At 45.9% G+C, this 21,454-nt stretch overlaps 2 protein-coding genes across 4 annotated transcripts; both read left to right on the forward strand.

The window, feature by feature from the left end:
* Positions 1-1,166: 1,166 nt before the first annotated feature.
* LOC125879309 (uncharacterized) lies at positions 1,167-3,145 on the forward strand. Of its 2 annotated transcripts, XM_049561140.1 has the most exons (3): positions 1,204-1,274; positions 1,412-1,740; positions 2,003-3,145. In XM_049561140.1, exon 3 carries the CDS (start codon positions 2,046-2,048, stop codon positions 2,973-2,975), a length of 930 nt encoding a protein of 309 aa, XP_049417097.1. In that variant the 5' UTR covers positions 1,204-1,274; positions 1,412-1,740; positions 2,003-2,045; the 3' UTR covers positions 2,976-3,145. The 2 variants fall into 2 exon arrangements, with proteins under 2 accessions (XP_049417098.1, XP_049417097.1); XM_049561141.1 differs by lacking the exon at positions 1,412-1,740 and having other exon boundaries at positions 1,167-1,274.
* A 4,241-nt stretch (positions 3,146-7,386) lies between these two features.
* On the forward strand, positions 7,387-21,133 carry nr1d1 (nuclear receptor subfamily 1, group d, member 1). 2 transcript variants are annotated; one of them, XM_049561057.1, is made up of 8 exons: positions 7,387-7,665; positions 16,469-16,729; positions 17,005-17,093; positions 17,244-17,388; positions 17,517-18,280; positions 18,404-18,589; positions 19,124-19,334; positions 19,496-21,133. In XM_049561057.1, exons 1-8 carry the CDS (start codon positions 7,593-7,595, stop codon positions 19,714-19,716), a joined length of 1,950 nt encoding a protein of 649 aa, XP_049417014.1. In that variant the 5' UTR covers positions 7,387-7,592; the 3' UTR covers positions 19,717-21,133. The 2 variants fall into 2 exon arrangements, with proteins under 2 accessions (XP_049417014.1, XP_049417015.1); XM_049561058.1 differs by lacking the exon at positions 7,387-7,665 and adding an exon at positions 9,163-10,855.
* The last annotated feature ends 321 nt before the right edge of the window (positions 21,134-21,454 follow it).

Here is a 21,454-nt window from a genome sequence, read left to right on the forward strand (position 1 = left end):
GGTGACTCTTGGTCTTCCTTTCCTGGGTCGGTCCTCATGTGTGCCAGTTTCGTTGTAGCGCTTGATGGTTTTGCGACTCCACTTGGGGACACATTTAAAGTTTTTGCAATTTTCCGGACTGACTGACCTTCATTTCTTAAAGTAATGATGGCCACTCGTTTTTCTTTAGTTAGCTGATTGGTTCTTGCCATAATATGAATTTTAACAGTTGTCCAATAGGGCTGTCGGCTGTGTATTAACCTGACTTCTGCACAACACAACTGATGGTCCCAACCCCATTGATAAAGCAAGAAATTCCACTAATTAACCCTGATAAGGCACACCTGTGAAGTGGAAACCATTTCAGGTGACTACCTCTTGAAGCTCATGGAGAGAATGCCAAGAGTGTGCAAAGCAGTAATCAGAGCAAAGGGTGGCTATTTTGAAGAAACTAGAATATAAAACATGTTTTCAGTTATTTCACCTTTTTGTTAAGTACATAACTCCACATGTGTTCATTCATAGTTTTGATGCCTTCAGTGAGAATCTACAATGTAAATAGTCATGAAAATAAAGAAAACGCATTGAATGAGAAGGTGTGTCCAAACTTTTGGCCTGTACTGTATCTGCGTGGTTAAATAAGTCACTTTGAATACAAACATCAGCTGAATAAATGTAATCTATTACACTGCCCCCTCAGTATTTATTCTCTTGCACTGTGTGGTTACAGTTTGCAGAACAGCTGAACACAGACGTCGGATGTTGTTGGTGATTGTTGCCTTGATATAAGATTGGTGTCATGTGTTCACATACCTTGTCAATAAAGCTGACATCATCAATGACTGAAATGACATCATCAGTGCAGAAATCTGAAACCTAAACAAGCAGAATCTGAATCTTGTATATTCTGATTCACACTTGAATTTCTCTCGATCTTTTTAACCCTTTCATCCTCCACTCATCCCTCCATCCTTCCATTCACTTGTTCACTGTTCCCACCGTGTCTCCTCCAAAGAGTCTGATAATAACCACAGAATATCTGCAGTATTATCACAACAACACTCACACTTCTCACCGGGGGATCTTATCTGGTCTACACTGGAAGGATCTCACCACCAACAGTGCTCTGACAGATCCACTGTGCTGTAGTGCAGCTGAGCAGCAGCAGGGGGCGCCATCGCTCTGTTGGAGCTCATCTAGGTTTACTTTCACTTTCAGACAACACAGAAAATACCCTTTAGACACAAACTGGAGCTGAGATCACGTCTGGACGAGTCTCTCTGAGCTCATATCAGGTAAAAACTGCTCTCTGACCTGTTCACCACTTCACCCTCTGACCTGTTCACCACTTCACCCTCTGATCTGTTCACCACTTCACCCTCTGACCCATTCACCACTTCACCCTCTGATCAACAACACTCATCTGTTACAGCTGATCTCAGGTCTGTAACCTGTCTGCAGTGAAGTATTCAGAGTCTGAACAGAAGCTAAAGCTAACAGGTCCCGGGTCATGTGATGTCACACCCAGCTGTGCCTCCTGTGTCTCTGTATGACTTCATTCACGTCGCCTCAACATGAGAACAAACACAGAGCTTCAGTGAATGTTGTGACCGCCCTCTTGCCTTCCCGTTTGGGTTGCCTTTTCCTTTAAGGAGGGAAACAGGAAGTGCAGCAGCAACACTGCCTGTGTTGCTGCTGCTGCTGCTGCTCAGAAATATGTATCAGCTGCTGGAGTCAGTCAGTTTCTCTCTCGGCCTGGAGGTATGGTCTGTTCTCTGATTTAGTTTTTTTCTTTGGTGTCATTTTCTTTGTTCATCACACGTCACTTTACACTCAAACAACACAGAACGCTGCTGATGTCACTGATTTACACTCTTTATGTTGCACTGGTTTAACTTATGTTCTGTTTAAGAAATATTGAAAGTCGTGTTGAGACGAGCTGTGACAGTGCAGAAACAAGGTTCTAAAATAATTCAGATGGAAATCTTCACTGTGTTGTTGTGTGTGTTTCATTGTTACACAGAACACTACAGCCTCCATCTTTGATCCGACCCTGAAACAAGACGATGGGTAATTTTTTGAGTGAAGAAAGGGAGCGTATGAAGCAGATCGAGAGGGAACGACTGGAACGTTTTCTGAAGCAGCTTGACAAAGGTCCAGATCTGAGAGTCAGCAGGAGCATCAAGATGTTCACCAGTCTTGAGTCTTCAGACAACCTGAGGCAACACTACGAGACAAGGAAAATGGAGGCGGGTGATGTTGCTGCAGACTTGATCAAGAACCTGGTGGACAAGCTGGCTGGCTTGGAGTCAGCTCCTCAACTGGCGGGCCTCGGAGCGCTGGCTGTCGCCGTCTTCATCGATGTCATTACCTTCAGTCCACCAGAGGAGAGCACGAAGGACGCTCTGCGTTGTGTGTTTGCTGAGGAGAAGGCGTCTGAGGTCTGGGACCAGATTGACGAGTGCCTGAAGAGATGCATGATGAACATCAACGACGACGACGAACTGAGGAGCAACATCAGCCGGATCGAGTGCCAGCTGAGCGCCGCCCTCACCAAGCTGAAGAACTCCATGGTGAAGGACGGACACATGACGTCTCCGGCTCTGAAGGCCTGGGTGAACGGGGCAGCCTTCCACGTCCAGATGCTGATTCACCTGGTGAGACTCGGAGGGATTCAAACCTGCGACCCTGTGCAGCGAATCCTCTCAGTATACCAGAGCGACATTGACCCGCTGTTCAGGAAGCACAAGGAGATGATTGAGGAAAAGTCTTCCATGAAACGGATGACTCGCGTCTTGGTCCCTGAAGGTAAATTTTATGTGGATGAAGATTCAAAACTCTATGACATGCATCCTTTCGGCAGCTATGACGAATACTTTGAGGTGTATTATGAGCACAGGTACGACAGGCAGAGGTGTGAGATTCAGCAGTACTTCAGTGATGTCAGACAGAACCTGCAGCAGCTGGTCGATCAGAGAGGCTCCTTTAATGTCTAACGAGAGGCTGATAAATCTGAAGACAGACACCACAGGGACAGAAGGATGTGACCGGTTTGAATCGGACTTGTCTCATGGATGTTTTGATTTGGACCTGGGGCTGTCCACATACTTATGACCACATAGTGTTTATTTGGTGAGTTGAATAAAGACACATAAAGAAGAAGTGATGCAGTAAAGTCACATCAGTCTGTTGTATGAAGTCATGTGTGATATTTACAGTGATGCAGAACATGTCATTAATAATCAATGAAGAATCATTCTCAATATTTCTGTGGACGCTGCATGTTTGTTCTCATGTTTGGTCCAGACAGAACAAGATGTTGTTTCATCACAACTGACCTGAACCATTAAAGGGACATTTCACCCCAAAACCAAAAATACATATTTTTCATTTAAAGGCAGATTTATCGTTGTGTGTCGGCTTTAACCCTTTTTAAACATTTATACTTGTGCGGTGGTGTGTCTGTGTCAGTGTCCACTAGTGGGGGGCAGAGTTTCTGTGAAGTGATTTAAAGTTTAGTTGATTCAAAATGCACATTAAACATGGCTTAACAGAGACAATCTCATTTTCACTCTTCTTGTTCATGTAAACAATTCAAATAAACACAAGAAGTTTGTGCTCTAGAGAAAGGATCAGCACTCAGTGAATAACCTCCTAAGCCCTATGATAAGCTATTATGGCAAGGCTTAACTATACAGACCAGTGAGCAGTGATAACTAGCATGTCTTTGGGGTCATCAGGTGGGAACCTCCTTTCACCAGTGTTTCGTCTAGTTGGTCCCACGACACCTCCAGGAGGCTAGACAGTGATCTCTGGCGTCCCAGAGACACTCCCCTAATGCCAGGTCTCACTGCTCCCCGCACCAACCCAATAACCTCCTTTACCTTACTTACACATGGCTTTCTCAGCCCAAACAGCACTGCCACCTTCAACCAAACCCAGGCTTTTACATGCGAGCTCCAGGTAGAGACAGTGCTGATACTACCTTTCCTAGCACATTCACCACACTCTATTTCACACGCTACATAGCATAACTACAATATAAGCTAAAGTTAAAGGAGATAGATAAACTCACAGGATCAGCAAACACACTCACCTTGCAGCATGGTCTCAAACAAAATGGATTCAAATAGGCCACTCCCACACTTAAATAACCTTCCTCTTCCTGGATTTCCTCCCGAGAGGAAGTGGATCTCTCCACCTGATCTCAAGGAGTTATGTACCCTGCTTAGTAGTTCCCCCTGCTGGCCCCAACTGACATTATTTCTTCTCATCCAAATCCACTGACTAGCTCTGGCTGCTTCATCTGACATTTCCCTCACTGTCTTCCTCAAACTCTGTCCCCGCACTCCGAGTTCCCCCAGGAGCGAGACAGCTGATCTTGCTATGAATCCCCTACACCCCACTTCCACTGGACAAATCCTAGTCTTCCATCCTTGCTGCTCAGCTTCTGCTCCTAAGTCTGCATATCTAAGCTTTTTTCTTTCATAGGCTTCTTCCACTGAGTCTTCCCAAGGAACTGTCAGCTCAATGAAATAAACGGGGTCATTCCTATGTTTCCAGGGTTCTATGTTTCCTGCTTGGTTGAGCGGGCAACATAGAACCTTTTTTGCAGGGTTAAGTGCAGAACACAGAACCCGGGAAACATAGATACGCTCCCAAATAAACTATCCGTTGACTCACTGACCACAACACTAAGTCAGGCCTCTGCCTGGTACAAACTATTTCCTGGGGAACAACAAGCTTTCCCCCTAAATCTACTTGCATTTCCCAATGACAAGCACCTTCTAGACGGCCACACCCTTGCCTCCTTACTAACTTATCCCTTCTGTATTTCTCTCCCTCGCGGACAAACTGAATTGCTAAACTCCTATCCTCACCTTCTGAATTCACCTGTCTTTGTTTCCCTTCGATGCCTGCAGCTAAACATTTCAACACCTGGTTATGTCGCCATGTATATCGGCCTTGTGACAAGCTAACTTTACAGCCTGACAAAATATGCTTTAAGGTTGCGGTACGTGAACACAATGGGCATGATGGGTCCTCATTTACCCACAGTTTTAGGTTCTGGGGGGCTGATAACACATCGTATGTAGCCCCTACCAGGAATCTAATACGATTCTCCTCCATACTCCACAGGTCCCTCCAACTAAGCTTCCTCTTCTCTACACTTTCCCAGTTCAACCACTGTCCCTGTTTAGCCTGGGCCACTACCTTTGCACCCCTTAGCATCTCCTCCTGTCTACGTATCTGTTCCACGACCAGCTTTCTTTTATCTTTGAGACCTGCTTTATTCCATACCGGTTTGCCTGAGCCAAGCCCCAGGCCTCCCCGGCCAAACTGAACATTACCTACAATTTCTGCATGCCTAAGAGCTGCCTCTGCCTCCTGAACTGCCGATCCACTTCCTCCCCTTGGTTGGATTTGGAACCACACTCCTAACTACCACGTCCTTACTCCCAGATAACAAGAGCTCTGTCCTGACCTTGGTACATTTAAATTCCTCTGTTAAACTAGATACTGGCAGCTGAAGTATCCCTTTTCCATACAATGCAACACTACTTAGGCACCTAGGAGCACCCAACCACTTCCTAATATAGGAGCACAGATAGGAGAACAGATATTGGAATTTCATAAACTGACAGTGGCCACATTAACCTAGGATATAGCCCAAATTGCAAACACCACAACTTCAACTTTCCTGGAAGTTCTGATTTATCTATTCTATCCAATCCTTCAGCCACATCTTTTCTAAATTTCACCACCTGTTCCTCATCATTCAACTCCACATTGTACCACCTACCTAAGCTCTTTACTGACTTTTCCCTAATTGTTGGGATTTCCTCATCATCTACGACAAACTTCCTATCACTAGATTTACTAGGCTTGATCTTCATGCTGACGCACTTGAGGTTCTTGTTTACCTTCTCTAGTAGCCTCTTTGTACATGGCAGTGTTGTGGTCACCAGTGTCATGTCATCCATGTAAGCCCTAACTGGTGGAAGATGCAACCCATTCTGCCGTCTCTCTCCACCTACCACCCACTTAGAAGCCCTGATGATTACTTCCATCGCCATAGTAAATGCTAATGGAGAAATTGTACACCCTGCCATGATGCCTATTTCTAGCCTCTGCCAACCTGTTGTGAAACCTGCTGTACTTAGACACAACCTAATATCCTGAAAGTATGCTTTCACTAAGTTGACAACTACCTGTGGCACTCTGAAGTAGTCAAACGCACTCCAAATGAGGCTGTGCGGTACTGAACCAAACACATTTGCAAGATCTAAAAATACTACATGCAGGTCCCTTTTGTTAATCTTCACTGCCTGAATCTGGTGCCAGATCATGTTAGTATGCTCTAAACACCCTGAAAAACCTGGTTTTCCTGCCTTCTGCACCATGGTATCTATTAAGCTATTCCTTTCTAAGTAGCTAGCTAATCTCTGCGCAACTACACTAAAGAAAATCTTCCCCTCTACATTCAAGAGAGAAATCATCTGGAACTGGCTTAACAGAGACAATCTCATTTTCACTCTTCTCGTTCGTGCAAACAGTTTATATTTGTTCAAATTTTAAATTGTGATCAAATATAATAATATAAATATATCTATTTCAAGCTCAGATTTGGTTATGGGTTTTTTTTCTGATGGAAGCAACGTCGTACATGATGTGTCCAAAGACTGTCAGAAATTTAAATATCCAGCAATAGTTCCTGGCTGTGATACGTACATGGGGTTATTCTGGCTTCCAAACCTGCATGTTTTTTTTAAAAAAATGTTTCTAACAAGAATAAAAGAAAAAAAAATCAACTATTTTTTCAGAAAAAAAGAAAATCACCTGTTGTTGAATAAAAAAATGGCCAAAAAAGTTTTTAAAAAATCACCAAAAAATTGGGGGGTAAAAGCAAATCCTTAAAACTTTTTTAGTTTTTAAAGGAAAAAACATTTAAAATAAAATTAAAAAAAAGTTTTAAAGACTAAAAAAAAAATCACCAATATTTTTTAAAGTAAAACTAAAATCACTACAAAACAATTAAAGTATATAAAATCACCAAAATGTTGAAAGAAAAAATGCCTCCAAAAATCTGTAGTAATATGAATACAAATGAAGAACAACCCCAGCCTGCACCCAGATGAAGAGGTGACTACATATCCCACAACCCCCCTGCATCTGAGCAGCGGGCTGCAGCTCCACGTGCTCGGAGCTTTAAACACGGAGCTACAACCCAGAGGAGAGAAGAGGGGCGGGAAAGTGTGTCACTGGGGCACGAGGCTCTCCCCGCGGTCACATGGTCCCGTTTTCTGCCGCGTGCGGGCACGGCGGCCCCGCACATTCACGTCATCATCCAGCGGAGCGCGCGCCCTGTTTGAAAGAAAAAAAAAAAAAAAAACAGTGAGAGAGGGAAGCGCGTGCAGCGAGTGACAGCAGGCTCCTCGTGCAGCATACAGACAGACATCACCTGTGCTCTGAGACACACTCAGGTGGATCCTTCTTCTTCTTCTTCTTCTTCTTCTTCTTCAGTCCTCCTGCTGCTGCCGCGTCTCTTCTTCGTCATGAGCTCAGAGGGGAATTTTAAAAAACGCTCTCGTGCATGACTGACGGACTCCAGGATGACGACGACTGCCATGGACACAAACAACAACAACAACAACAACAACAACAGTAACAGCAGCAGCAGCTCAGGTAAACAACACCTTCTTATCCCAAAATCAAAGTGATGTCAGATCTGAAGCGCGTGCGGCGCGTGTGTGTTTGACTTGAGTTTATGAAATGCAGCGTGGTAAGTGTATGTGTGTGTGTGTGTGTGTGTGTGTGTGTGTGTGTGTGTGTGTGTGTGTGTGTGTGTGTATGTGTGTGTGTGTGTGTGTGTGTATGTGTGTGTGTGTGTGTGTGTTCATATTTGGATTTTGAGTTTTGGGATGTGTCAGATCTGATGCGGCAGTTTGAGGCGGCAGGTGTGAGCGGCAAGCCGCGCGTCAAAACGCGTCTGTGTTTGATGTGTCGGCTCTGAGGACTGCGGAGGGCTGGACCCCGGATAACACGAAGCTATGGGACATGAATGAATGAATGAATGAATGAATGAATGAATGATTAAACACCAACAGAGAAGCTGGAGCTTTTTGCCGCGCGGCACACGGAGCGCAGACTCAGCTGTGAACCGTCAGGCGGTGAATACAGGTGTCATTGGGCTGTGGCTCCTCCTCCGGTGTCACCTGTCTGTGTCACCTGTCAGGAACATGATGATGATGATGATGATGATGATGTTAATGAGTGTTTCCCGCCGCTCGGTCCGCGCGCATTAAGCTCTTATTCGTGTATTTCTTTCCGCTGTGCCGCCTCGCTCCTCTCTGCGCTCATCATGTGTGTGTGAGGACCATCACGGGGACCGGCACCGTGATCCCGGTTGTGTTGGAGGAAGTGGGTCACGATGACACTGTCGGTCGGTGGGTCGCTCGGTGTCAGGTGGACAGGCAGGGATGTCCGCGTGCGTGCGCGCTCCCAGTACCACAGCCGCCGCCGCCGCCGGTTCACATGGACGATACACCGGGCCATGTGCGCTTTGTTTTCACTCAGCTCCACGCGCTGTGATTGGCTGCCGGTCAGACTGAGCTCATTACGTAATGCTCCTCCTCCTGTGTGTGTGTGTGTGTGTGTGTGTGTGTGTGTGGATCTGATACATGAAGTTAACCAAACATCCAACAACCATGACACACTCTGCTGTCACAGTGTGTCACATGTGGTGAAGAGACTATTACAACTTGTTTACGACTTGAACCTCAAAATTTAAGACTCAGGACTTGAGTCTTACTTGTGACTCGGAAAACAATGACTTGGTCCCACTGCTGCCACTGATGCTGCAAAGTCATAAATATCAGCTCACTGCAGAGTCTGTAGTTTGTAGTGAAATGTGAATGAATGAGTGAGTGAATGAATGATGCAGCTGGTTATGGAGCTTTGGAAACAAGTCGACTAAATTAGCTAACTGGATGGCTAACTGTTAGCATCACATGGCTAACATTACCTGATGGTTTTTAACTGGTTTAACAGAGTAGAGCTGTTTCTGTGTCGTGTTAGCGCTGCTGCTGTGTTAGCTCGTGCTAACCGTGCAGATTCTCTAAAGGTCCTGACACACCAAGCTGACGGTCGGCCGTCGACCAAAGTCGGGTCGTTGGTGAGCGTCTGTCAGCCTAGTTTTTGCAGTGTGTCCCGCACCATCAGCACTTCAGCGGCGGCAGCTTTTTGGCCGATTGAGCATGTTGAATCGGCGGTGGAGCTTGTCGGTGAGAGAGATCACTCTGATTGGCTGTTCAGGTTTTATTTCCTCGCCCCTGTAGCGAGTGAATCTGCCTGTAGTGAAACCGGGGCTAACCGGTGCTTCCTCCTCAGGCTCCACTTCACTCAGCTGCCCCACAGACCCGCTGCTTCTTCCCACTTTAACCTGAATAACAAACCGGAGCTAGCTGGGAGCGGCTAGCGGAGCGTTAGCCGCAGCATGACCGGAGGGAAGCACAGCCAGTTAGCCTCCGCTAGTCTCTGAGCTAGCCCCGGCTCTCCGTTTGGATCCAACCGGAGCACCGAGCCCTGGTTTGTTATTCAGGTTAAAGTGGGAAGAAGCAGCGGGTTTATCGGGCAGCTGAGTGAAGTGGAGCCTGCGGAGGAAACACCGGGACCGTCTGGATGTAATAGTCCGTGGAGGTGCTGCGGTGCTCGGCTGCACAGATAGGAAACCCCTCGGCTGACAGGATGTACCACTCTCTCACTCCTCTCTCTCTCACGCAGGCGCAGAACGTACGTGCTACTTGGCCGTCGGATGTAGTCCGTGTAGTGTGTTCAAATGCAACTGACACAGGGCGACGTGAGGCGACGTAGACGACGCAACAGTTGGCTTTCGTCGCCGCTAGTTCTTTGATGTCGGTTTAGTGTGTCCGCACCTTAAGAGGAGAGTGGCTCTGTTGACGGCAGCAACAGGAAGTCAGGACGGTCTGAGATCTGACCCACGGCACAGAAAGGATTGAACGGAGGTTGTGTTTGAACGATGTGACACAAGAACACAGATCAGCATCACAAGCGTCCTCTGAGTCTGAGCTTTTCTGAGCTGTGTTCACAAGTTGGTTTATTCATTGTAGATCTTTACAACAGTTCACTGACACAACAAAGCAGACGCGACTTCAAGTACGACGCAAATCTGAGTCCAAACTCTACAGTTGACAGCTTGCAGGTTGTTGTTTCCTGATGCGAAGGGAGTTCAGAGACAGTAACACACAGACAGCAGACGGACGGGAGAACGCCGGCCGAAACAAGTGTCGGACAGCAGGTTTACAGCCACAGTCTACTTCCTTTGAGTCCGGTGAAGAGACAGCTGGCGAGCAGACAGAGAGCGTCCGGCTGGAAACTAAATGTGATCTGTTGACGTGAGAGGCGTTCAGGAAATCATGTAAAGAGAACAGATGTCACCAGGTGCTTTGAGACTTAGAGCAAATCGTCACTGTCGGAGCATTTATCAGACTCCTGATGGACGGAGGATGTTTTAATAGATGAATAATTAGAATAAAATAAAATTAATAGATGAATTCAGTGTCTTTAAAGACTTGTAAGTATCTGCAGGAACGCCTGGTGTTAAAACACTTCAGTGTGTATTTGTGCGACATCACTGAGGGTCCTCACAAGTCCATGTGTCCTGCCTGCGTGTGCTGAGATGAATGGAGGGAACGTGAGCGCAGCCGAGGGAGGAGAGTGTGTGTCTGAGGACACACGTGGCTCAGAGGCGTGACTACTGACAACACACGAGCCTCCTCCACAGTCCACATGAGGGAGGAGGAGGGAGGAGGAGGAGGGAAACAGAGCAGCAGCCGGTTGACTCACATTAAACTCAGTGAGTTCACTGATGTTTACAGACACATTCTCTGTATGTGGAATAATTCTGTGATATAATACGTCACAGCAGGTCCTTGAAAAGTCCTTGAAAGTTTTGAGATGTTCATGAAAATGTGATGATGCTGTTTACATGTTTACAAACAAAGACCAGCACTCCGTCACATGACCGTCACACTCCTACAGCTGTGGCGTGAAAACTTCAGACTGATCTGACGAGTAATCAGATTACTGTTGTGTCAAACGTGTGTGTGAGGTAGAACACATCTGTACAGAATGTTGTGATGTTTGTGTCATGTGACCCAGTCAGACAGCTGATTACATCATCATCATCAAACATGAGGATTCAAATGTAAGACAGTCAACAGTCTAACAGCTGTTCATTCATTCATTCATTCATTCATTTGTTGTGTAACTCTGGTTGTTGGAACAGAGGGTCACAGGGTCACTGTGACCATAGTCACCATAGTAACAGAGCATGTGCACTGGCTGTCCCCACCCATAGCCCTGCCCCCTTACATGTGCTCCACCTGTTGTTTTCTGCTCCTCCTCTTCCTCCTCCTCATCCTCCTGAACAAATGAGTGAAAATCTATGTCAGTGATGTCATCATCCACCTCAGCACCTCACTCAGTACGTTTACATGCAGGCAGTAGTGAAGCTAAGCTAACCTCAGAGAGAAAGTGACTTAGATAATATTAGCTGATGCTAAGCTAACCTCAGAGAGAAAGTGACTTAGATAATATTAGCTGATGCTAAGCTAACCTCAGAAAAAAAGTGACCTAGATAATATCAGCTGATCTAAGCTAACCTCAGAGAGAAAGTGCCCGAGATAATATTAGCTGATGCTAAGCTAACCTCAGAGAGAAAGTGACCGAGATAATATTAGCTGATGCTAAGCTAACCTCAGAGAGAAAGTGACTTAGATAATATTAGCTGATGCTAAGCTAACCTCAGAGAGAAAGTGACTTAGATAATATTAGCTGATGCTAAGCTAACTTCAGAGAGAAAGTGACCTAGATAATATTAGCTGATGCTAAGCTAACCTCAGAAAAAAAGTGACTTTGATAATATTAGCTGATGCTAAGCTAACCTCAGAGAGAAAGTGACCTAGATAATATTAGCTGATGCTAAGCTAACCTCAGAGAGAAAGTGCCCGAGATAATATTAGCTGATGCTAAGCTAACCTCAGAGAGAAAGTGACTTAGATAATATTAGCTGATGCTAAGCTAACCTCAGAGAGAAAGTGACCGAGATAATATTAGCTGATGCTAAGCTAACCTCAGAGAGAAAGTGACTTAGATAATATTAGCTGATGCTAAGCTAACCTCAGAGAGAAAGTGACTTAGATAATATTAGCTGGAGCTAAGCTAACCTCAGAAAAAAAGTGACCTAGATAATATCAGCTGATCCTAAGCTAACCTCAGAGAGAAAGTAACCGAGATAATATTAGCTGATGCTAAGCTAACCTCAGAGAGAAAGTGCCCGAGATAATATTAGCTGATGCTATGCTAACCTCAGAGAGAAAGTGCCCGAGATAATATTAGCTGATCTAAGCTAACCTCAGAGAGAAAGTGACTTAGATAATATTAGCTGATGCTAAGCTAACCTCAGAGAGAAAGTGACTTAGATAATATTAGCTGGAGATAAGCTAACCTCAGAAAAAAAGTGACCTAGATAATATCAGCTCATGCTAAGCTAACCTCAGAGAGAAAGTGACTGAGATAATATTAGCTGATGCTAAGCTAACCTCAGAGAGAAAGTGACTTAGATAATATTAGCTGATGCTAAGCTAACCTCAGAGAGAAAGTGACTTAGATAATATTAGCTGGAGATAAGCTAACCTCAGAAAAAAAGTGACCTAGATAATATCAGCTCATGCTAAGCTAACCTCAGAGAGAAAGTGACTGAGATAATATTAGCTGATGCTAAGCTAACCTCAGAGAAAAAGTGACCGAGATAATATTAGCTGATGCTAAGCTAATCTCAGAGAGAAAGTGACCTAGATATTATTAGCGGATGCTAAGCTAACCTCAGAGAGAAAGTGACCTAGATATTATTAGCGGATGCTAAGTAGAGCTTAGATTCTTTGCCCAAGCCGGGTCGGGCCGGGAGCCCCCCTCCCTCTGACGGGCCTGGTCAGATATGACGTTTTGATTTTTTTAAAGCTATGATTTGATAATGTTATGGGCTATGATATGTATTGTAGCGACCCTGCAGTAAATGTTCTGCTATAATGTCAGTGTTCTGTGAGTTAATGGCATGTTTGGGATTGAATGAGGTGCGAGTGTGACGGGGATGAGGAGGGCTGTGTGAGTGCGACTGCTGGTGTGTGTATGAACAGAGATATTGGATAAAGGAGATAACCCACCGTAGGCTTATCCAATGTTAAGAAAACGGTTACTCTTCCTGTCTCCTAAGTGGGCGTGGTTAGCTCTCCCTCCAATCAGAGCCTGTTCTCTCTCACCCCACCACCACCATGTTGAACAGAGGCTCTGTGGATGTCTGTGTATGCGGATCGAGAAGCAGGTGGAATGAAAATATGTTCTTCCTATTATTGCAGCCTATTGCTGCACAAAGCTTGGGCATTTTTTATTTATTACTAGCGGTAAATAACTGTTTGTAAGCTAACTGTGATTTTACCGCCTGTTTATCAAGATTGTTGTTTGTTGGTTGTTTTGGCATGGTTACGGCCAACAGTAACCTGTACTGTTCAGTTATAAACAGTGGTTTAATTGCCGAATAACTGCGTCATCCTTTCCACACGTCCTGGCGGACGCTATGGTATTATAAAAAATAAAATTAAACCACACTTTGTATGACACATAAAGTTACAACAAACTGATAGCACCTTGAATTGCACTTCACTTGCACCCGCAGTTTGCTCCGTCTTAACGTCCTATTCACAAAGGATATTGCGCTAATGATATACCAGCGCAAACACGCCCACAACGTTTGGCAGCTGAGTGCCGTTTGCCCCTGATTTGCCCCTGATTGCAATTAGCCACACATGGCAAAGTATAAATGCTGGCTTTGCACCAAGAACACCGTGGCAGAACAATGGCAGACTTTGTTTGGCAAAGTACTGAATACTGTATACCGTCATGTAGTGATGTCTGCTGGTGAGTCAGTCTAACAGTGTCGGATGGGTGGAGGCTGTGGATTTGACCAAGTCTGACCACTTTATCACTATTCCCTCTCACTTGGAGCTGTTTTTTCGTTATCTTTTGAATTTAATATGAATTATGGAACCGTTTTTGTTCACGTTTGTTTCCCCCGTTTCGTAAAATAAATTATTGAAAGTTGCTTTTGAAGTGCGTGACAGAAGTGCGTTTTGAGAGCGACCGCAGACTGTCACCTGTTCAACGCATCAATATCTTCGGATGCCAAGTAATAAAGATTATAATAATAATGTCAAAATATTATTTACAGACTGATTTAACAGACGATCACTGCTGCCACCATCACTGGAAGGTCTGGGCGAGAGGCTTCCACAGTTTGCACCAGCTTTCTAAAGACGTTATTTACTTCACTCAAACTGCGTGTGGCTGTTAGCGCTGGTGTTAGTGAATAAGACGTTGTTTATCAATGAGGCTCATTTGCATAGAAATGGGCAATTTTTGCGCCAAATATATGCATATTACCTCATTTAAATACGTGCAAATAACACCGGAGCACCGAGACGCAATCTGCTTGGCAGCGCAGTTAGTGGAGCATTTCACCCTCTGCGCGTGCTTTGTGAATTAGACGGTATCTGTTTGCTCCATTTTTACCGGTTTAGCGGCCGCAAAAGCCACGCAATCCTTTTGTGAATTCCGCCCTCAGTTACAATGTTGCAACACTGTGCATTGCGCACAACCCTTCACCACCTGGATCCTAAAATAAACACCTGTTTTATTACATAATCATGCTTCCGTGTTGCGCCATTCATTAAGATCCTATGTTTCTGTCATTCAAATAACAAGACTTGTGGTTTAATACTCTTAATTATAACAGCTAACTTATTGAAAAATGTCGGGTTTAAATCGGGCTGGGGCTGTTAATTACAGTTAATTGGACGGGACGGGCTGGTCCCAGACATAACGTGCACGGGCTCGGGCCGGGTCGGGCTGGATTTTTTGGGCCCGATCTAAGCTCTAATGCTAAGCTAACCTCAGACAGAAAGTGACCTAGACAATATTAGCTGATGCTAAGCTAACGTCAGAGAGAAAATGACCTAGATAATATCAGCTGATGCTAAGCTAACCTCAGACAGAAAGAGACCGAGATAATATTAGCTGATGCTAAGCTAACGTCAATGAGAAAGTGACCGAGATAATATTAGCTGATGCTAAGCTAATCTCAGAGAGAAAGTGACCTAGATAGCATAAGCTGATGCTAAGCTAACCTCAGACAGATACAGTAGTGGAGCTAAGCTCAGAGCTCGGCTCATCAGTGAAGTCGGACTTCTCATCATGTCTGAGTAAACATGCAGTAAAGTACGTCTGATAGGCAGCGCAGCGTCCTTTTTAATATCGTGCGTATTGAACTAGTTCCAGTTCTTGTTCAGAATAAATCTGTGTTTCGTGTTTTCCTCCCATCCATAAACTTCAACATGTTTAGCTCCTGTGGCTGTCGGAGCATGACCGTAGTTTCCTCGTCCGTCCAGAAGTGCGTCTTCTGCTTCTCGGTTGCCATAGAGTTTGTTTGTTTTTCCGGGAGTAACTGATCTGCTGCTACGTCATCTTCTTCTTCTTCTTCTTCTTCTTCTTCTTCTTCCTGGTGAAAGCCTGCGAAAGAAAAAGTGGTGCGTGCACAGAACACTGAGTCTGACTCCAGTTGCACTGAGTGGATACATGCAGCAGTTATTTGGGTAAACCATCAGAATGATGATCAGATAGCAACGTGTGTGTGTGTGTGTGTGTGTTTGTGTGTCACGTGCAGCGCTGACACGTGGGTGCACACAGAGATGAGGAGGAGGAGGAGGAGGAGCTGCAGGATGAAAACTGCTCTCACATCTGTAGATGAGACTGAAGCAGCAACATGTCACTGTGTCACGTTACAGTCGTCCCCGTCACCTGTCACTTCCTGTTGTCACTGATGTCATGCAGTCGGACTTTTCATCATCCAATAGCATTAAATGTGTAAGAGAAGAAGAAGCCGGTAACAACATGGAGAAATCTACATCCAGAGCCGTGACTTTTTGGACGGACCAAATGTACAGAGCTGTAAAGTTGTCCACCATGGTAGCAGTTAGCTGCTAGCTAACCGTAGCTAACTTGTTTGTCCATTGTTTGGTCTGTGACGTAATAGGTCAACAGGAAAAAGGTCCAGTACTAACAAGCTGAAAGCTCACTGAATCCTGATGATGATGATGATGATGATGATGTCGAATGGACTGACCAAACACTGGCTTTAGATACATGCTATAATGTCGGCCATCTTGGTTCTCCCACACACACAGCACACCTCAGCCTCTGACTCCTCCAACACTGGACCTTTAATTTACAGCAGTTTGTTTGTTTTTAGTGGTTCATTCATTTATATTTTTAATTTTTAATTTCTGATTATTGTTTGTTTGTTTGCTGTTTATCACCCCTCCTCCTCCTCCTCCTCCTCCTCCTCCTCTGTCTGCAGGAGGTGTGATCTCCTACGTGGGTTCATGTGGAGGCTCTCCGGCTCGGACCAGTCCAGTCTCTATGTACAGTGAGAACTCCAACTCCCAGCCCTGCTTCACCTCCTCTTCCTCCTTGTCCTCCTCTTCGTCCCTCAGCAGCAGCAGCTCAGGCTCCGCAGGAGAAGATGGCTCCTCCTCAGCAGGAGGTTCACCTCGAGGCCGAGACGACAGCAGCGGCTCCCTGAGGGCGTCGCCCAGCAAGTCTGTGGCCAGTCTGACCAGTAAGGACCTGACAGATAAACCAGTAGGACTGAGTGTGACACGAGACGAAACAGATTTGATCCTCTTTGGATTCTTGGTTCACGACGGAGTCGAGAGACAAAAACAAAGTCTTCGTCATGAATTTAATTTAACAAGTGTTGAGTTACTGAAACACAGATGCTGTTCCTTTAAGTGAAGAGAGCTCAGTTCAAATGTGCAGTAAATCCATGTGACTCTGACATGTGTGTGTGTGTGTGTGTGTGTGTGTGTGTGTGTGTGTGTGTGTGTGTTGCAGAGCTGAACAGCATGGTGCTGCTGTGTAAAGTTTGTGGTGACGTAGCTTCAGGTTTCCACTACGGAGTTCACGCCTGTGAAGGCTGCAAGGTGAGACACACATCAAGACCTCGAGCAGACTAGAAGAACTCCTGAGTAGACTTAATCCTGAACACTTCAAGAAAACGTGAACACCAAACTATGGGACACACGGCCATTAAAACTGTCTGTCTGTCTGTCTGTCTGTCTGTCTGTCTGTAGGGTTTCTTCCGGCGCAGCATCCAACAGAACATCCAGTATAAGAAGTGTGTGAAGAACGAGAGCTGCACCATCGTGAGGATCAACAGGAACCGCTGTCAGCAGTGTCGCTTCAGGAAGTGTTTGTCTGTGGGCATGAGCCGCGACGGTGAGTACACCTGTCTGTCTGACAACAGGAACATGTAGTTAAAGAAAGAGTATTTTAGTTTGGCTGTGATTACAGTTCTGATCTGTAACATGTCCTCCTCCTCCTCTTCCTCTTCCTCCTCCTCACAGCGGTTCGTTTCGGTCGGATCCCGAAGCGTGAGAAACAGAGGATGTTGGCAGAGATGCAGAGCGCCATGAACAACATGGTGAACAACCAGCTGCAGAACGACTTCCAGCTTGCCAGCCTCTCCTCCTCCTCTTCCTCCTCCTCGTCGTCTTCGTCATCCTCCTCCTCCTCCTCCTCTCCCTGCCCGGGCGTCACCATCGCTCCCCAGCCCCAGCCCTCCGCCCTGCCACTCGCTCCTTCCTCCCCCTCAGCTCCCGCCCCTGCTTCCTCCTCCTCACCTCCTCCTCTTCCTCCTCCCCCGTGTCAGAGCCCACCCTCCTCCTCCTCTTCGTCCTCCTCCTCCTCCTCCCCCTCCCCACCTCCCAGCCCGGGGCTGGACTCCACCATCAGCGCCATCGCCCGTGCTCACCGAGAGACCTTCCTGTACGCCCATGACAAGCTGACCAATCCCTACGCGGCACCTCAGCAGCAGCAGCAGAATAACCACGCCCACCACCACAATGGGGAGGCGGAGCCCTGGGGGCCCAACCGCTGCCCCAACGGTTACCACGCCAACGGCCTCAACACCATCTATCACCACAACAACAACCTCGGGGCGGGGCGCTACCTGCCGCCGGACAACGGTCGCAACGGCACACACCACCATCACCACAGCAACGGGAGGCGGAGCCAGCATAACAGTAATGTGACTGGAGGAGACAGCCTTGGCGATCATGTGACCCCGGGCCAGAAGTGTCCGATGAAGAACCGCACGGGGATAGTGCTGGTAAGAGCCAATCAAAACAAACCCAGTTAAATTGCTCTTTGTCAACACACATAAATGTCGGTGTCAATAAAGCTTTTTGAATTGAACTGTAAACGTAAACAGAGACGTGTCGTCTGTCTCCAGGCCTGTCCCATGAACATGCAGCCTCACGCCGACCCCTCAAAGACCCCTCAGGAGATCTGGGAGGACTTCTCTCTGTCCTTCACCCCCGCCGTCAGAGAGGTGGTGGAGTTCGCCAAACATATCCCAGGATTCAGTGCTCTGACCCAGAACGACCAGGTCACCCTGCTCAAGGCCGGCACCTTCGAGGTACGACGGGCGGAGTCTCAATAATCTTCTCTCTGCTGCTGAGAGGTCGATGTTCAGTCGGTCGGAAACGTAGGGAACGTGGTAGTTTAGCTTAGCATAAAGACAGGAAACAAGCACAAAGTGGTAGCTTAGCTTAGCATAAAGACAGGAAACAAACACAAAGTGGTAGCTTAGCTTAGCATGAGGACAGGAACCAGCTAGCCTGGCTCTGTCCACAGGAAGTGAAGTCCTGTCAGTGGAGACTTCAGGAAATCACTTGCTCTGTTCAGTTTGTGCGCAGATGAAACAAACGAGACAAAATATGTTTGGACAGTCAGGCTAACTGTTCCCCCTGTTTCCAGTCTTCATGCTAAGCTAAGCTAACCTGCCAAAAGAAAAGAGAGAACAGGTGAATTTCCCAAAATGACAAACTGATGTTGAGACGAGATGTACTGACTTTATATTCCCGGAAAGATGTCGGGTGTTTTCCTGTCTGCAGCCTCTTGTGGCCGTTACAGGAACTGCAGCTCATCCCACATCATCTTCCTCCTCCAGGTGCTGATGGTGCGCTTTGCGTCCCTGTTCGACGTGAAGGAGCAGACGGTGACCTTCATCTCTGGCGCCACCTACAGGCTGGAGGAGCTGCGGGCGATGGGGATGAACGAGCTGCTGGGAGCCATGTTTGACTTCAGCTACAAACTGGCTGTGCTGGATCTGAGCGCCCAGGAGCTGGGGCTGTTCACTGCCGTGGTGCTGGTGTCAGCAGGTCGGTGAACGTCACAGTTCATCACAGACGGCGACGACACAACCGAACTTTAATCCCCTGTATCTTCAATACAAACAGCTGTTCATATCAACGTTCTTTCTTTTAAAATCTGTTTGAGCTTGAGTAATAACACTTCCTGTTCTTCTTCTCTTGCTCTTCAGACCGGTTTGGTATCGAGAACGTGGCGTCCGTGGAGCAGCTGCAGGAGAACCTCATCAAGGCGCTTCGCTCGCTGGTCAACAAACCCGCCATCGACGCCGGCAACAACCATCACAACCTCGACTCGCCACGTTTCACCAAACTGCTGCTGAAGCTGCCCGACCTGCGGACACTCAACAACATGCACTCTGAGAAGCTGCTGTCCTTCCGCATCGACGCCTGATGACCTCACCAATGACCTCACCGATGACCTCACCACACTCTGTTCAGACTCAGATCAGTGTCACTTCCTGTGGTCCTTGATGATAACTATGACATCATATGGTGCTTTCTATTGCTGTGACGTCGGCTCGTCACATCATCGTAACAAGTGATGTGCTAATGATGTCATCACTGCCAACTCCGTCAACGTTGCAATGACTGACAGTGATGATGTCATCAACAGTTCAACTGCTCAGCACGCAGCTCACCGCCAAAATAAGAGTCTGTAGCCTGCCTAGCACACTGACGGGCCAAGTTAAAGGAACAGTCAGACATTTTAATCTGTGTGAATCCAGGACTCAGTGTTAGCCTAGCTTAGCACAAACAGGAGGAAATAAATCACCAGCCGTTCATGAACACAGAAATTACTCTCTCAAAATACTTTAATGTTGTCACTTTAACGGGTATGTTAGTATTTATAGGGTTAATAATTCAGATTCAGTTTGATAGTGATGACATCAACAATTAGCTTAGACGCTAACTGCTACTAAAACCACAGTGTTCCTGTTTATATTTCTGTTTCTTCACCTGATCGATACACGTCACGTGACTCAGAGTTTAAACTGTTGGAAGGTGGAGATCTGTTCAGATGGAGGCTAACAGTTTCCCTCTGCTTCCAGCCTTTACGCTAAGCTAAGCTAAGCTAAGCTAACAGTTTCCCCCTGCTTCCAGTCTCTGTGCTTAGCTATGCTAACAGTTTCCCCCGCTTCCAGCCTTTGTACTAAGCTAGGCTAACAGTTTCCCCCTGCTTCCACTCTTTGTGCTAAGCTAGGCTAATAGTTTTCCTCTGCTTCCAGCCTTTGTGCTAAGTTAGGCTAACAGTTTCCCCCTGCTTCCACTCTTTGTGCTAAGCTAGGCTAATAGTTTTCCTCTGCTTCCAGCCTTTGTGCTAAGTTAGGCTAACAGTTTCCCCCTGCTTCCACTCTTTGTGCTAAGCTAGGCTAAACGGGACCATCTATTAAAAATCGGGAAACATCCAGAGCTTCCAAACTCCACGTTGACGTGCAGAGAAAAAAAAACAGTGTAGATTTAATGACGCCATCTTAACGCCATCATCTCCCGACCGACACCAGCCAATGCTACGCAGGAGTGGCTGTGACAGACAGCTCCACGGACCAATGAGACAGAGGGACGATGTGTTTGGGTCCAATCAGAGAGTCCGACGTTACAGCTCGTCTCTCTAGCGAACTTCTGTATAAGTCTGTAAATATTCATAAATATCTGCTGAAGCTTGAACTGTTTGAAGAACTGTGTTTGACACACAAAGATTTGACACATTATATTTTTTGTTAATATGAACAATATGCCTGTGCAAATATTATGACTGTATCATGTGTGTGGGGCACAAACAGTGTTGAGTATGAAACGCATCTAATGGACATGAGATATTCTGATGTATGTATATTAATGTGTTTTATGGTGTAAAGATATTATTTACATAAATATATAAACTGTCTGATTTATTGTGTCTCTGAAGAGTGAACTTTAACAGCTGCGTCATCAGCTCATTATTCACTATATAAAATTATATCTTGAGAAAATACCTATAAAATAATATTAAAATCAATATCTGTAAAATAACATCTATGAAGTAATATCTGCAAAAATTAATATTTAAAAAGTATAAATATAAAATTTGAATATCAAAAAAATCTATAAAATAATATTAAAAATTAAAATCTGTACAATATCTATTGATG

Source organism: Epinephelus fuscoguttatus, linkage group LG19 (assembly GCF_011397635.1).
Source record: "Epinephelus fuscoguttatus linkage group LG19, E.fuscoguttatus.final_Chr_v1".
Lineage (NCBI taxonomy): Eukaryota > Metazoa > Chordata > Actinopteri > Perciformes > Serranidae > Epinephelus > Epinephelus fuscoguttatus.